At 39.6% G+C, this 14,949-nt stretch overlaps 1 protein-coding gene and 1 long non-coding RNA gene across 5 annotated transcripts in view; one reads left to right on the top strand and one right to left on the bottom strand.

Annotated features, from left to right (window-relative positions):
- The window catches only part of NRG3 (neuregulin 3), a 1,047,305-nt gene that overhangs the window by 19,652 nt on the left and 1,012,704 nt on the right, over positions 1 to 14,949 (bottom strand). For all 4 annotated transcript variants that reach the window (XM_042908760.1, XM_042908761.1, XM_042908762.1 and 1 more), the window contains exons 5-6: positions 14,349 to 14,451; positions 7,583 to 7,709 (exon numbers count right to left, since the gene is read on the bottom strand). In XM_042908760.1, coding sequence (XP_042764694.1) covers positions 7,583 to 7,709; positions 14,349 to 14,451 — 230 coding nt within the window. The remainder of the gene's footprint in view (positions 1 to 7,582; positions 7,710 to 14,348; positions 14,452 to 14,949) is intronic.
- On the top strand, positions 327 to 8,262 carry LOC122202409. The gene is made up of 3 exons (XR_006194644.1): positions 327 to 737; positions 7,419 to 7,573; positions 8,203 to 8,262. It is a non-coding gene; the product is annotated as an uncharacterized LOC122202409 (long non-coding RNA).

Below are 14,949 nucleotides of genomic sequence, written 5' to 3'. Positions count from 1 at the left end.
GTCTGCTGAGAGGGCCTAGAAGAAAGGACATACTCAAAACCAAAACCTGCAAAAAACCTACACTGAATTGATTAAACATATCAAAAGGAGACAAAGACCAACTGAAAGAGACACCAAAGCCAAATCTGAAAGAAGTTGATATAAAATAAGAAAAAAGTATTTATTGAATTATAACTCAAAGTATAAAATAAATATCCTTACGTTCAGACTCTTAGATAAATAATGGAATAAATAAATGAGGAACAAGAGATAAACTCTTTGCAGTAGCATTCCACATAATGTATGTAGACAATCTGCCTTCACAAACGGGGAGCACTACTCTTTAAGTGTGGGCTACACAGAGTCACTTCCTTCCAAAGAGAACTCTATAGAAAGGGGAGGGAGAGTAACATCACACTGGAGACTCCTAGCAATTATTACCTCAGAGGACAACGGAATCACCAACAGTGATTAAGTCAAACTGATAATGTATGATTTTGATATGAGCAAATGATTTGGCCCTTTTCTCTGTTGTCTTTCTCCCTGCACCCCATAACCCCAATCTAATCATGAGGAAAACATCAAACTAATGCCAGTAGAGGAGCATCCTACACAATACTTGACCAGTAATCCTAAAAACTGTCAAAGCTGCTAAAACAAGGAAAATCTGACAGTCACAGCCAAGAGGAACCTAACAAGAAATGACAACTAAATGTAACATGGCATTCTGGATGAAATCTTGGAACAGAAGCAATTAGGTAAAAACTGAGGACATCTGAATAGACTATGGATATGAGTTAATAACAACGCGTGTCTGTGGGTTTTAATTTTAACAAATGTACCATGCGGGTGTACAATGTTAATAGGAAAATCCGAGTACAGGGTATATGAGAACTTATTGTACTATTTCTGCAACTTTTCTGTAAATCTAAAACTTTCCCAAAAAGAAAATCTGCTTTAAAAATAAAAAAAAAAAGAATTTTTAAAAAGCAAAAGACACACATGAGAACAAGAAGAAGGAGTGGGGAGGAGGAGGAAGGGGTGGAGGAGGAGGAAGAGAAGAATTATTATTTAGAGACTGAGCCTCCCTTTATTTTCAGCCATAGGCTCTGAAGGTGTATAATCCACTCAGCAAAACAGCTAGTCTGCACCAACCTCCTTAAAAGTAGCTTAACTGACCAGGATTATAGCCTTTGGACATTTTATGCTCTATGCTGAAAGCATTTATTATGGCCCCTTCCAAAATTTATACATTTCCATCCCTGGAAGGAGTTATGGGCTGCACAATTTTATCCATCAGATAATATCTCCAAAAAGCTACCTGTCTGGTTCTTTCCATTAACATTTCTGTACAATGTTACAAAGATGGTAGTTGATTCCATGTTCTTTCCTGGCACTCATGCAGATCTTGACTTTTTGTGTGTATACATGTTTTGTTAAAATCTCATTCAGTATAATGTACAAAATGTCACTTTAATACCTCATAAGGAGATGCCTCAGTCCTTTCACTAGCCCTTTCAACATGAGCTGAAACAATTTCCTTTTAATCATGCACAGAGGCCCTGGTCAATACGGTTATCTCTTAGGGAAGCACTCAACCCGACTGGCTTTCCTGAAAGCCCACCTTGTGGCTGCTTCTGGGTGCTGAGGACATCCACTGTTGTTTGCACCATCACCTGCCTTGCTCCTAACACATTGTTGATGGTGCGCTGAAATCAATAGACCTGTCAAATGAAGCAGGTGCATGTTGGAAGTAGAGCAACGATGTTGTTTCCAGGTCTGCCCAATGCACGCAGCAGGAGTCAGAAGTTAAATAAAAGCATGTCTGTGTTGGAAAGCAATGATGACAGAGCTGATAATCACCTGGTCTGGAACCCCAGGCAATAAAGGCAGGAAGGAGGTTATTTTTAAATGGTTTTAAATGTCTCTCTACATTGCTCCCAGGTCATCTATGTCTGTCTCAAAAAGTTCTTTACTAGAAGTCTGACTTAGGAGCCCAGAGCATGGTGAAAATCAGCAGTTATGGGATAATTCAAAGTGTGATTTCTTATGCAAGTAATTAAAAACAATTTGACTCCAGCTGTTATGCTGGGAATTTCTGCACCATATCCCAAGCAGGAAGAGCTATACAATTGCAGTCAAACTTCAACCCATTTCCATGGAAACACTCTTTCCACACACTGGGCACAGCAAATACTCCTCCTCACCCCTACCACCTACAACCCACCATCCCACCTCAACCAAGTGCCTCGTTCAGCTAGGTGAATTGAGCATGTGTCATTATCATTCTGTCTTCTGAGAGAGCTCTTTGCTATTACCATATTGTCAGATCAGCTCTCAGACCCGCCTTCCATAAGCTCTGATGGGACTGTTCACTATTGACTGGAAGCCTTGGCACATTTGTTTGTGGGATTCTATCACTTATCATAATCAGTAAGGACATTGTCATTTAGAGTTATCATTGTATACCTTGTTATTAATATAGTGCCTAGTCCTTACTAAATATTTAATGTATATTTGAATATACATTATATATATAATATATATATTTGTATATATATATATATATATATATATATATATATATATATAATAAATATATTTGTATATTGAATATATTTGAAAATTTGATATTTAAAACAAGACATCAGGTTTTAGACTAGAACTATTCAAAGTTAACTTTGATTCATGCTATAAAGAAATTACCTCTTCTGACCAACATCCTTGAAACTATCTGATGAACTTCAACTCACTCCCAAGACTCTGTTCCTATGTTACGTATTTTGGGCAGGATGTATTATTCCCCCAGACAATTCTGGATGTCCTTTTCCATTCTCTAATAGCACATTGACTTAATGTGTCTACATCATAGAAAAACTGCTGTGTATGCTTACGCTCTTGTTTCTACCACTATCCTGTGAGCTCCTCGAGGCCAAGATCCATCTCTTCTGTTTGTATTTTTCAAGCGCTTCATTCAGTGCACAGCATAGAGAAGTGTTCAATAAGTATTACAGAATAAATGGATGCCTCTCTCTACCAATTATCAAGGCTGTGTTGGGCATTAAATTCTTATTATTCTCCTTATGGATGCAAATATTATCTTCCAATTCTTCCTCACTGAATGTTCCTCCTATATAAACCTATCTTTCCTAAGATGGTTATTGAAAGAAAGGTGGGAAGGGGTATATAATTTTAGTCCCTAACTTTTCACTTACATATATTTTCTCTTGATTAATGACTTCTCTTTCTGATCCCTGAATCAGGCTAAGAAGTGTCACTCCCTTGGCCAGTCTAGAGATTATAATGCTAGCCCCAGCTCGTTTGCGCTCGCTCGCTCTCTCTCTCTCTCTCTCTCTTCTCCAGGACACAGTTAAATGAGGTCAGTTCATCTCTCTGAGTCACAAATACTTCATTTTGTAAATGATGGTAAGGCTCTAGGTGCTTGTGAGGCATTGCCAGGTCTAGTTCTGCAGCCTCTGAGTCGAGTGTTTCCAGAATATGATGCTGCTTCACTGGACTAGGTGTTTCACATCGTGTTAAATGACTGTAAAGTGAAACCCTTCCCCATGAATGTTTAATGAACTTAAGGGAATGCCAGACGCAGACTATTCATTTGTTAAACACTGCAATTTGCAAAGAATTTCAAGTAGTTAACTTGGGATTCAAGATAAAATAAAGACAGATTTGCCTGATATGGTGTCCTACTCTGAAATTTTCCCCCCAAGGATTATAGTGTACCTGGATAACCCATCCACCCTCTGTGTAGTAGAAATAACCATAGAATTCCTATGCTAGGTGTTCAGAATTTCCTAATGGACACACCATGCAGCTTGGACCTTGGACTCTGGATTTCCTCACTGCCCTTGACATTTGGGAAGGATAATTTTCTGGGCATTGTGGGATATTTATCAGCACTTTTGCCCTCTGCTCAGAGATGCTTCTCACATTTTAACACCCAAAGTCTTTCCGGTCTTTGCCAAAAGTTCTCTGGGGCAACACTGCCCCCTGTTAAAGCACTGAGTTATAAAGATGTGAGATGGGCTTTCTGCTACTCACTGGATGTCTGATAGAGACGGACTTTCTTAAGCTTTGAGTCCCATTTTCCTCTTCTGCACATAGTGGGTGTAAATTAAGTAGTCGTTGTTGGGACTAAGTGAGTCAATGTCTCTCTATTATTTAGTATTATTCTGTGTATGTACTCAATACATGTTATTTGCTATTATGATTGTCACTATTTCATTTATCATTGTTTGTTTTTAACATCGACATTGGTATTGCCTCCTAGATCTTGCCAGAAGAAAAAAATATGGAACTACAAAGAAAAACTGCTTTATTAAGTTTTCCTCAATACATTTGCTTGTTACTATTCATGCAGAAATTTTGAGCCACACATCAGATTACTGCTTGCTCTAAGACTAGAGTTACCTGGCCTCCAGCTGTATAGATATCCTTGTATACTTCTCCTTGTATATCTTGAGCATAACATTGAAGGAAAGCAAATCTTAAAAGTTTCTGTTCCTTTTCAACATACTATTGATATATACTCTCCATTACTGTTTTCTCCCATAACGTATGACAAGAAAAACTACAAATTGCTATTTGATTCTTACAACAAAATTATGAGCAAGAGTATCAGCATGGACATAATTCATCAAACTGGAAATTTGACTAGAAATATATGGACTGAGATTGTACTATACTCTCAAATAGTTAAACGTAAATTAGAAAAAAACCAAAAAACAAAAAACATTTTCTCCTATTAAGTTAGCAAAAGAAATGTTGACCAAAGTATAACAAAGCTGCTAGTGACCCATGTTACTTTCTAGCACTGAAACTGATATGTGCCTTTGGGAAAGCAACTTATTCATTCTAGTCTAGTCTGGTTAAAGGGACCTTCTCAGGCAGTCCCTTGGGCCCAAGCTGGCAAAGCGTAGAATGCTATGGCTAGCATTCCTGTGTCTCTTCAATGCACCTCACTCTCCTTTTTCAGAGTCCTTAAATGCCTCCTTCTCCTACCTATTCTCTGCCTGCACTCCCAGCCCAATCTAAAACTCATGATCCCTTGAAATGTATTGTCCTAGCTGACCACACTGCAACTCAGGGAAAAAATGTCCTATATATATTCTCTGTATCCAAAACAGGATGAATATAAAAAGACACTTTCCCACATCTTATCTTAGGCCCTGTGAGAATGATCCAGTTGAGCCCACGGTCTGCTTCCCTGTGCCAACATACAAAATTGTGGATATGGGTGGGCTGGAGAAGGGAGAAGAGGGAGAAAAAAAGAAATTAAAAGCCAATGCGCCCAAAGATCTTTTAAGTTTTGGAACCTCTACACTTTGTAATTTCTTGTTATTCTAATCCTAATAGTTGCAGTCAAACGAGGGGTGGTGGAGCATATGAGTGAGGAGTTTATCTTAATATTCCTTTAATAGTAAACCACAGGAAAGAACACGAATGTCTACAAGGAGGGAAGGACGAGGACATTGTGACGTGGCCACTTTGTGGACAATTATGCTGCTCCCAAATGAATTTGTGGAGAGCATAAAGCAGACAGAAAATGCTATTGATCATCTGTTTGGTGAAAACAGAGGATACAAAATTGTGTGTGTGCTCTGGCTGCAACCCTGTAAAATCCATCAGGACTGACCGAGACTATTCCCAACCAAACTCTAGACAGGCTCCTCTGAGCCCTCTTTTCTACTAGGCCTTAACTTTGGCCTATCAAAACTGCAGATTCCCAGCACAAATGACTTCACTCAATCATCCCCGCACCAAAAGTCTTGAGTAAACTCTCATATAGTCTCTAAAGGTTCAAGGCTTTGCCCCTGGAATAGCCCTAACCTTCCTTAAAAAGTCTGCCTAAGAAACAAAAACAAAAACAAAAACTCAAAGCCTCCAAAAGAATTTGCTGGTAGCTCTAGCCAATGCTGGAGGAAAGGCCACTGACCTCCCTTAAAAGGACTTAAAATTGTAAACCGCCCTTTGTCATTCTGAGATGTGTGTGTATCTCCTACTAACTCCTAAGGGAGTTTCTTTCTCAGGGACCTGAAAACCATATCTTTGAAACGTAATCATTAGGAAGGATAGCATGTCGGCCTTCCGCTCTGTGAAAGTACAGAATCCTAAGCTCAATTAACTGCCAGCTAACAGACGAAACTGGCATGCACACTGATCATCTCTGTACTGTTTCACTTCCCTGACTCTGCCAAGACCCCACGGTTTCTGCTCCCCACCCCGTTCCCTCATTCTCCCTTTGAAACAACCAGTCACCTCTGTACAAACTGAAGTTGAGTTCAGTTCATGCTGGACCTTCTTTCATAATGCAATAGTCTATTCCTGATTAAAACCTGCCCTTACTATTTTAACCAGTGTCTGGCTTTGTTTATCTTCAGCAGGTCCAGTTGCAAAGGACTTGAAAGCCTCCGCTCCTGCATTTGTTTTAGGGCAGTGAGATAATACTCAAAAATCATTAGCAGAAACATTCCCTCTGTTTCAGAGAACAGTCCCCACATAACTATGATTACAAGTTTAACAAAATTTGGCTGGGAAGCAATTCCGATTTATGAATTCCACATTAAACATCTAAGTACATCTGTTATGCATAACATAATGGTGACTTTTGGGTAATGATTTTTTAGAATCACAAATGATGTATAAATTCTCAGTGATTTATGCATTAGGAGGGGCATGAATGTGTCCTGGGTGATTGCTTATTATACTCAAATCCTAGGTTTATACCATGGCTTTTGTTCTTTTTGTGTCTCAGAATCTGGACGTGCAATCTTATACAGGGGCAAAGAATTTGCTACCCTGAGAGGAATATTTCAGTATGTCTTAGATGATATGTGCTTGTCGTTAATTAAGTGTTTTGCAATATATCTCAGAAATGATTATAATAACATTAGAAAGAATGTAAGATTCAAAGAGCTTGTATTTCAAATTCTGGTATCCATTTAAGCCTTGGTATTAGGAAGCACTGACTGTGGGAATACAAGTCTCACTTCCCACCTGTCTTACCTTTGACCTCTCTTGCACCCCTTACCTTGGAGTTGCTGGAATATACTACACGTTCTTGGGATTCCATGGTTTTACTTTTTCTGTTTTTTTCTGGTCTCTTGTCCTTTGCTCTTTGACTATACGATGAACATTGCACCCACCCATCTCCCTCCCTCTCTTTGGTCTACTCTCCAACCTACTGCAATGTCAACCATCTCAGCCCACATACCTCCTCTGTTCTGGCGTCTGTGCCCCTTACCACAGATAAGTTCCCATAAGGTAGGGAGCATTGTATCCCTGGTGCCCAGCACAATTTCTGACACAGTAGGAATGTAATAAGTCATTATGGAACAAACAACTGGAGCTCTTTTTGCTTTCAGAGATGAATTTATATTGCAGAATATAATCAAGGGCTGAGATTTAAGTTTTCTCTGTTTCAGCCTGTACATGTGGACATGTACACACACAGAACTGCAAAGTGACTTAAAGAAAAATCTACAAATACCGAAAAGAACACACACATCTGATCCCAAGCATCCCATCCCCCCTGAACTGGAAACACTGAGACGGGTTGTAGGAACAGATGTATAGACAGGTAACTTACACTCTGCAGCTGGACATGATTCTTCACCAAGTTCTCTGACTTTGCCATTGTGCTGGATGCTTTGAGACTGTAGTTTTTACCATTTTGTGGTTCTTTCAGCTGCTCTTGAATTTGTTTAGCTTGTTTCCTGCAGGTTTAAATAAATAGATGCATAAATAGTTACCCAAATTTATTCTGTTTGTATTTGGGGGGTTCATTTGTTCCCAACATGTATGTTTGTCATTTGTTAAAGCTGGATGAACTCAGTTAATAAAGGAAAGCCTTCCTTCATTTTCAACATGCCAACCCCATTAGATAGCTTCTAATCTGGAAAGAAACTGGTATTATCCATAAACACCCGGAGATTCACACCCAATGGCACTCCAAAGGCTGGGATAAGCATAATGAATTTTTCTGGGCCGCATGGATGCAGAGGTCCCTAACCCTTGGTGCTCAGCTGTAAAGAATTAGAAATGCTCTGAAGAAGTAACTAGGGGAAAAATTTGAAGCTTAGAGCTACCAGCCACATATAACATACTTGCAGAGTTACATTTATATTTGTTATATTTACATTTATAAGCATGCATAGCTTAATTGCATAGCTTACTTATATACTGTATTGTGTATGTTTTCTCTTGCAGTTCAGAAACAGCTCATTTATTGTTACCATTAGTCCCAAATGTGAAGATTTTTATTTCCAGCTGGTAAATCACAGCAAAAATAGTTAACTCTTGAAAGACCACCTACTATGTGCCACGCATCATTTTAAGTGCTTTCCGTGTATGAACCCACTTACTCTTCATAGTAATTCTGTGTGATGAGGCAGGAACCTATACTCATTCAACAGATGAGAAAACTGAGGCACAGAGAAGTGAAATCATTTTCCCAGAGTCATATCGCTAGTAAGTGTTGGAGCTGGATGTGAGTCCAGCCCAGCTGGTTGCATACTGTGTAACCTCAACCACCACTTGGGACTGTCAAACCATTTGCCATGGTCCCACAGCTTCTCAGTGGGAAGGCTGAGATTGCTCTCGATCTCTGGACTCTGAGTGAGGTACTCCTGCCTGCATATGTGGGGTGACTGTTGTTTAAGTCAGGCAGTGGCTGCATCAGAAGGATGCAGCAATTTCCTGCCTTGTTAGCTGCTCTCTTCCAAGGGCTTTACAGCAACTATCTATCAGCAGAAGACTCAGTATCCACAACACACACACACACACACACACACACACACACACACACAAACACTTTGCAGAATCATCCCCTCTCCCACCCCGAACTTTTTCCTCTTCCCAAGATCCCTGAGAAGGATAGAGCCTTTGGTGGAGTGTGAGCACTGTCTCCTGCAGTGAGCTTGTCCTGGCAGGCAGCACTCTACAGAGAATGGGCTTGGCTGCCAGAGGGGCGGGACCCCCCACCTTGGCTGTCCCAGGGGTGGGACCCTCTGCCACCCACCACTTTTGCTTTGATTTCCTAAATCAAACTGACTGTTTCCCTAAACTTCTCTGAGCCTTGGTTCCCTCATCTGTGCATGCAGTTGTAAAAGTCAACTTCCACGGACACTGTGGAAACTAAATGTGAGAACACCTGTAAAGTGCTGATCTGCTCCCCTTCTCATATTTAGCAAGCTTAGTTGGATGGACAGATCCTACAGGGGAATTAGAACACTGACTCAAAGATAAAAGAAAGGATTGTATTAATTGCGTCACTCACAAGCAAGTTGACAGTATTGGCTACCCGAATTGGAGGCTCTGAGCATCATTAACTCTTCTGAATTTACAACACCAGTGTGATGTAGCTCTGTTTGTTTAAATATTTCTTTTTTATTTTCAATTGTTTGCGTGACTTTTTTCTCCAGTACTTCTAGTTGCTTTAATCTAGTTGTAATAATCTACCTATTTCCTGACAGCTAATCTGTAGCCTATTGTTCAAAATAAATGTATCATATCAGCATTTTATGAAGCATGTTATAGCCACAAAATCCCACCAGGGATTCATTGATGAAGGAAACAGATCAGGTGATTCTACCTAAGTAAATCATTGGTGAGGCAGTAAAAGGGGGCTTGGCACAGAGGAAGGACTCAGTTACTCTCCTAAGGATGAAATAGTAGAAACATTAACAATCTTTTCAGTAATTCTATAATTCAGTGTCTGGGAAACGCCAACTTGAAAAGGAATTTTCCTTATAAAAATATCTGACTGCAATTTCCTAAATCCTTTTATAATTTGCTTTTCTGTACTGGCTTCTCACTCATTCACTCTTGACTCACTAATATTCCAGGATACACAGACTTTCTTTCCTTTCTGAACTGGCTTCCTTCTCCATCATCCCTACTCTGCCCCAAACACACATATTTCTGCTCTTTCCTCCTTCACCCAACAAATGGGAACTGGGAGATGAGAAGCGTCTAATCACAATTCCATTAGCTCTCTTCACAAGAGTCAGTGCTCTGGGAAAGACAAGATATGGGCATTGCACACTGGGACCCTGCTAGCCTAACAATGTCAGTGTTAACATTTTATAGTTCATTGAGTTTTAAGTTTCTCTGGTCCAGTTCATTCAGCAATGAGATGTAAGTTGTGGAATGTCAGGTATCACAAGTCTAGGCATTGTTTGTAATGTTGCAGAATGGGCTCCCAGGGAAGCAGGCACTGAGATGGAGATAGCATGTAGGATTTTTATTGGGGGGGGGTTCTTTGGATCCACACCTGTGGAAGCAAAAGGAGGGATGCAGGACTGGGCCGAGGGAGAGATTGGAACATAATGCAGTCTCCGTGAAGAGCTCAGCAAATCCCACGGCAGGGGGGAGGGCGGGGGGAAAGGGTCTGAAATTGGCATGGCCTTGTACCCCAAATTGGGGCAAAGGTCTAGGCCTTCAGAGCCTTACACTGGCCTGTCATTGGAGGTGGGCTCTCTCGGGTCAGAGCAAGGCAACTTTGATTATATTTGTTTTAGCAACTGGAGGACAAAGATCTTCACTGCCGAAGAGAATCGAAGCTGCATATCAGAGCATCCACTGCCTGTCCTTAATGGGCTTCCCTTGTTGGTAAAATCTTTGACCTCAGAGGGCAATAACCTACAGTTAGGGCTGGGTTTTACTGGGAGCACCGGTTCTCTTTTTTCCTTCTGTGTTTCTCAGTTGTTATCATTGTTTGTCTCAGCTTCTGTCTGCTGGAACATCTCCTCTCCTATCCCAATTCTGTTCTTTCGAGTTAAATTGTGTTTTGTACTTCCAAAGTGTACTAAGGACTCCTACAGGCAGCCTCACTCTTCTTACCCATATGAGTTGAACATAAAAAGAAACCTAGAGGAATTTATAGTTACCATGTGAGCCCTATCAGCCAGATAGGGCTGGCTGTTAGTTGAATAGGTCAACTAATAGTTCCATTAATCACTTATGGGAATATATGGACTTATTAGGTGTGATGAGAAGAGAATTTCTTTCATTATGTCCTTTAGAGTCGTTGCGGTTCAATTAACTCAGAAAATCCTCTAAATCCAAGGTGTTCATCACTTTGACCTCATGATGTTAACCGCCTTCAAGCTTTCATCCGCTAACAATTTGCTGTAATATTCCATGTGGCGAGGTCATGCCAAACCAAGGGTTCACAAGACAATGGACAAAGGACCAGAGTGGTGGGATCTGAGAGATTATGGGAGCTAAAACATCAATGACCAAGAGAATGTGAGCTTTTGGGTAACTCTTGACTTTATCTGGCTGGGACCTGTATATCCCAGTATATAGAAAGCTGGTTTAAGTGAATTTATTTAGAAACCAATGATGGAGAGATCATAAAATCATAGAAGACTTGGCATGTCCAAGATGAAGTCAAACAAATGACACACATGTCAACAAAGTTACTGTATGTGTGAAAGTAAGAAAATTTTGAGTAGAGTCTGTCTGTGTTGTTATCTCCAAGATCTAGGGATGAGAATTAGAATTTCAGGAATGAGTGCAAAGAAACATGTGCCAATGTGTTATAAAAATTTACATTGCTTTCAGCTATATAGATTAGATGCTTGGTGTGAGGTATAGTATTCCTCTCAGGCAAAGAAAAATAAAGGCAGACCCTGCCTGGAAATTGTGCTAGAAGGAAATCCAGTCTAGGTCTCTAATGAGAAATATAACTCCACTTGGAAAAGGCTTCAATTCTTATTATTACTTTATTATTCTCACAGTTTCTTATTTATTTAATTTTTAATAAAAAATGTGTCCCAGCTGGGCAGGCAGGAAGACAACATTCTAATTAGTGTTCCTCCACTGGGCCAGTTCTCTGAGTCCCCCATAATGAATGATGTTGAACAGTGTTTCCATTAAACCCTGACACCTGCTCGGAGCTCCGGGAGGAGGTGTTCGTGTCAGAGCCCACGTGCTGCCTAAAGAGGGAGAGATTGACATGACAGCCATGAAGATGGAGGTCCCCTCGTTACCCAGCTGCTCTCCGTTCTTGTGACTATCATCAGTTTTTTTTTGTCTAAATGTGTTGCAGATACAAATCATAAAAGTAAGTGATTAACTACCACTTGATGGCAATTTGCTTATTGTTAAATACACAACTTCCTTCCCCTGCGCAGCACTTTCGAGGAGACCCTTCTATCTAACGCCCTGCTGAGTGTGATTACCTGTCTTGGGCCACTGCCTACTCTTCATTTTGTAGTTACCCAGCCTCTAAGTTCCAGTGTGGGAAACTGCAGGTGTTAACAATAGCAAGCCTTCACTGAGCACTTACTCTTTTGAACACTGTGCTGTGCTCCTTGTGGTGTTATCCCGTGAATCCCTGACAAATTCTACAAGGTAAATATTATTTTTGGCCATATTTTACCAAAACAAGGAACCTGAGGCTAAGGGACTAGATGCAATTTGCCCAATAATATATAACAAGCAAGTGGCAGCCTGATGACTTGAATACAGGTCTGAGTGAACACATGTTAAAATCCTGACCAAACACCATGTAAGCTCCCTAGAGAACATAAAGCATGATGGGCTGCACCAGGGCATGACATTCCTGATTCACCCTTAGCAGTTTCACCTTCCACCATCTAGTGGGAGGACTGTGGGGCCCAATGTGGTAGAGTGGCTTAGAGCATACAATTTCACCTAGAACTGCAGAAATGCAAAGACCCCATCTGTAATTTCCTACTGTGTGGCTTTGACAAATTAATATTTTAAAATTAAATTCTGTTATTATTTGAACAATGCAGCAATAATGAACAATTTGAATTGTTGTGAGAATTGGGAGATAATACATGAAAAGCCCAGTGTCCCTGACAAAGAGTAAGTTCTCAAAAATGAACACTAATAACTGTCACAGCCAAGAGTTGCCTAGGAGATGTGACAATTAAATATGGTATCCTGGATGGGGGCCTGGAACAAAGCACATTAAGTAAAAACTAAGGAAATCTGAAAGTATGAACTTCAGTTAGTAATATAGTATCAATACTATTTCATTAATTGTGACCAATGCAACATTAAGACATTAATATTAGGGGAAACTGGGTCTGGGATATGTAGGATCTGCCTGTCCTATTTTCACAGTAATTCTAAAAATCTAAGCCTATTCTGAAATAGTTTATTAAAAAATAATAGTTACTAACTAGGGATTCATACCCGAGTTTCTATTATTTTTAAAAATCATAATTTCTGTTCTTTTTAAAGATCAACATATACAACATGCAGACAGGTGTCAGAGACTATATCTGGAAATGGATCCATTTTTAGAAGAGCAAATGGGCAGACAAATATAGGTCCAATGAAAAGCAATTACACATTGGCTTGCATTTCAGACAAGCTGTAGGAACAGAATCTGTGCCAACTTCTTAAGGCTTGCATGACTTAAATAAAATTTCCATAAATAAAATACCTTTATCAAAGTTCATTTGGAATAAATATATATATTTTCAATTTTTTTAATGTTTATTTTTGAGAGAGAGCCCGACACGGGACTCAAACTCACCAGCTGTGAGATCATGACCTGAGCCGAAGTTAGACGCTTAACCGACTGAGCCGTCCAGGCGCCCTCGGAATAAATATATTTGTATGCCTATTTAGGCATGTATATATTTTATTATATGTTATTAGTCAAAAATAAGAAAATAAGCACCTTAAGCAGAAGTTTTGGTTTCTTTTTTTTTTAAGTTTATGTATTTATTGACTTAACTAATCTTAGCACCAAATGTAGGGCTTGAACACACCACCTTGTGATGAAGAGCCACATGGTCTTCTAACTGAGCAGGTAGGTGCCCCAGAAATTTTAGTTTCTTAACAGGGGAAGTATAGGGCATATTTGAGATATGCTTACCAACTAGTGAACCAAGGTAGATCTTACAGTATTCATACTTCACATTTGGCTGAAATCTTTATGGGTATCAGGTAAAAATACTATGAAAGGAAAGTGTGGAGTATTTTTGCAGTAAAGGACAGATATTTGTTGATAATATTTAGGTCTACACCAGTGAGTTCTCTGTTCAGAAGTGTTAACCCCTTAGTGGCAGGAAGACACCAAGCCTTTACTTCTGACAGACCATCAAAAAATGCAAAGAACACAGAATGTTCATGATCACAGAAAGGAATAATTGCTATATGCACCAAAGACAAACCACACACATGCATGTATGCACATGCTGCATATTTTCCCCACAGTCTGTAAAAGACTCTAAGTCATTTATAGATGTTTGATGGGCCCATTTGCACAAGATGCCTCTGCCTGGAGCAGAGACTGTGAAGTTAAAGAAAGACAAAGTACTTTCTCTGAGACGTAACCTTTTAACACTTGAGAGAAATGGTCTTACTTGCTTTTGAAGTAGAATGCTGCGCAGAACATGCCCACGATGACAATTCCAAAGATGATACATGAAATTGACAGCACCTGCCTTTGATAAACTTCTTCACTCTCTGTGAATTTGAAAAACAGAATTAGAATGGATGTTAGCAGGGTACGGCAGAGATAATTTTCATCCTTGTACTTCTGAGTTGGTAGGGGCTTTTCAGAGCAAACGTTTTTGTCCCTGTCATGAATAGAAAAACATAAGGAAGTTATTATGATTCAATTTCTTTGCAATTGTCTACAGGCTAGCTGGTTATTTTTTGAATATGCATGTATATTTTTGATCAAGTACAGATATCATAACTATGAATCTTATTATGAAGAGACATTCTACAAATTTAGCCCATACTGGGACATACATTTTTGAAATTATAGTGGAGCCTAAAATAATCTTCTAGAGAAACAAATATGTGTCCATCAGAATTTTCCTGTGTCAGTGATGGCTTCCAATTTATTTTATGTGATACTGATGCCACTGTATTTTCTGATTTGGTCCTTCTCTGTCTGTCTCCCATTCATCCATTCACTACTATGATTCACATCACTAATGACAGACAACTTCAATA

This window comes from Panthera leo, chromosome D2 (genome assembly GCF_018350215.1).
Source record: "Panthera leo isolate Ple1 chromosome D2, P.leo_Ple1_pat1.1, whole genome shotgun sequence".
Lineage (NCBI taxonomy): Eukaryota > Metazoa > Chordata > Mammalia > Carnivora > Felidae > Panthera > Panthera leo.
This window is presented reverse-complemented; position numbering and strand designations above follow the sequence as displayed.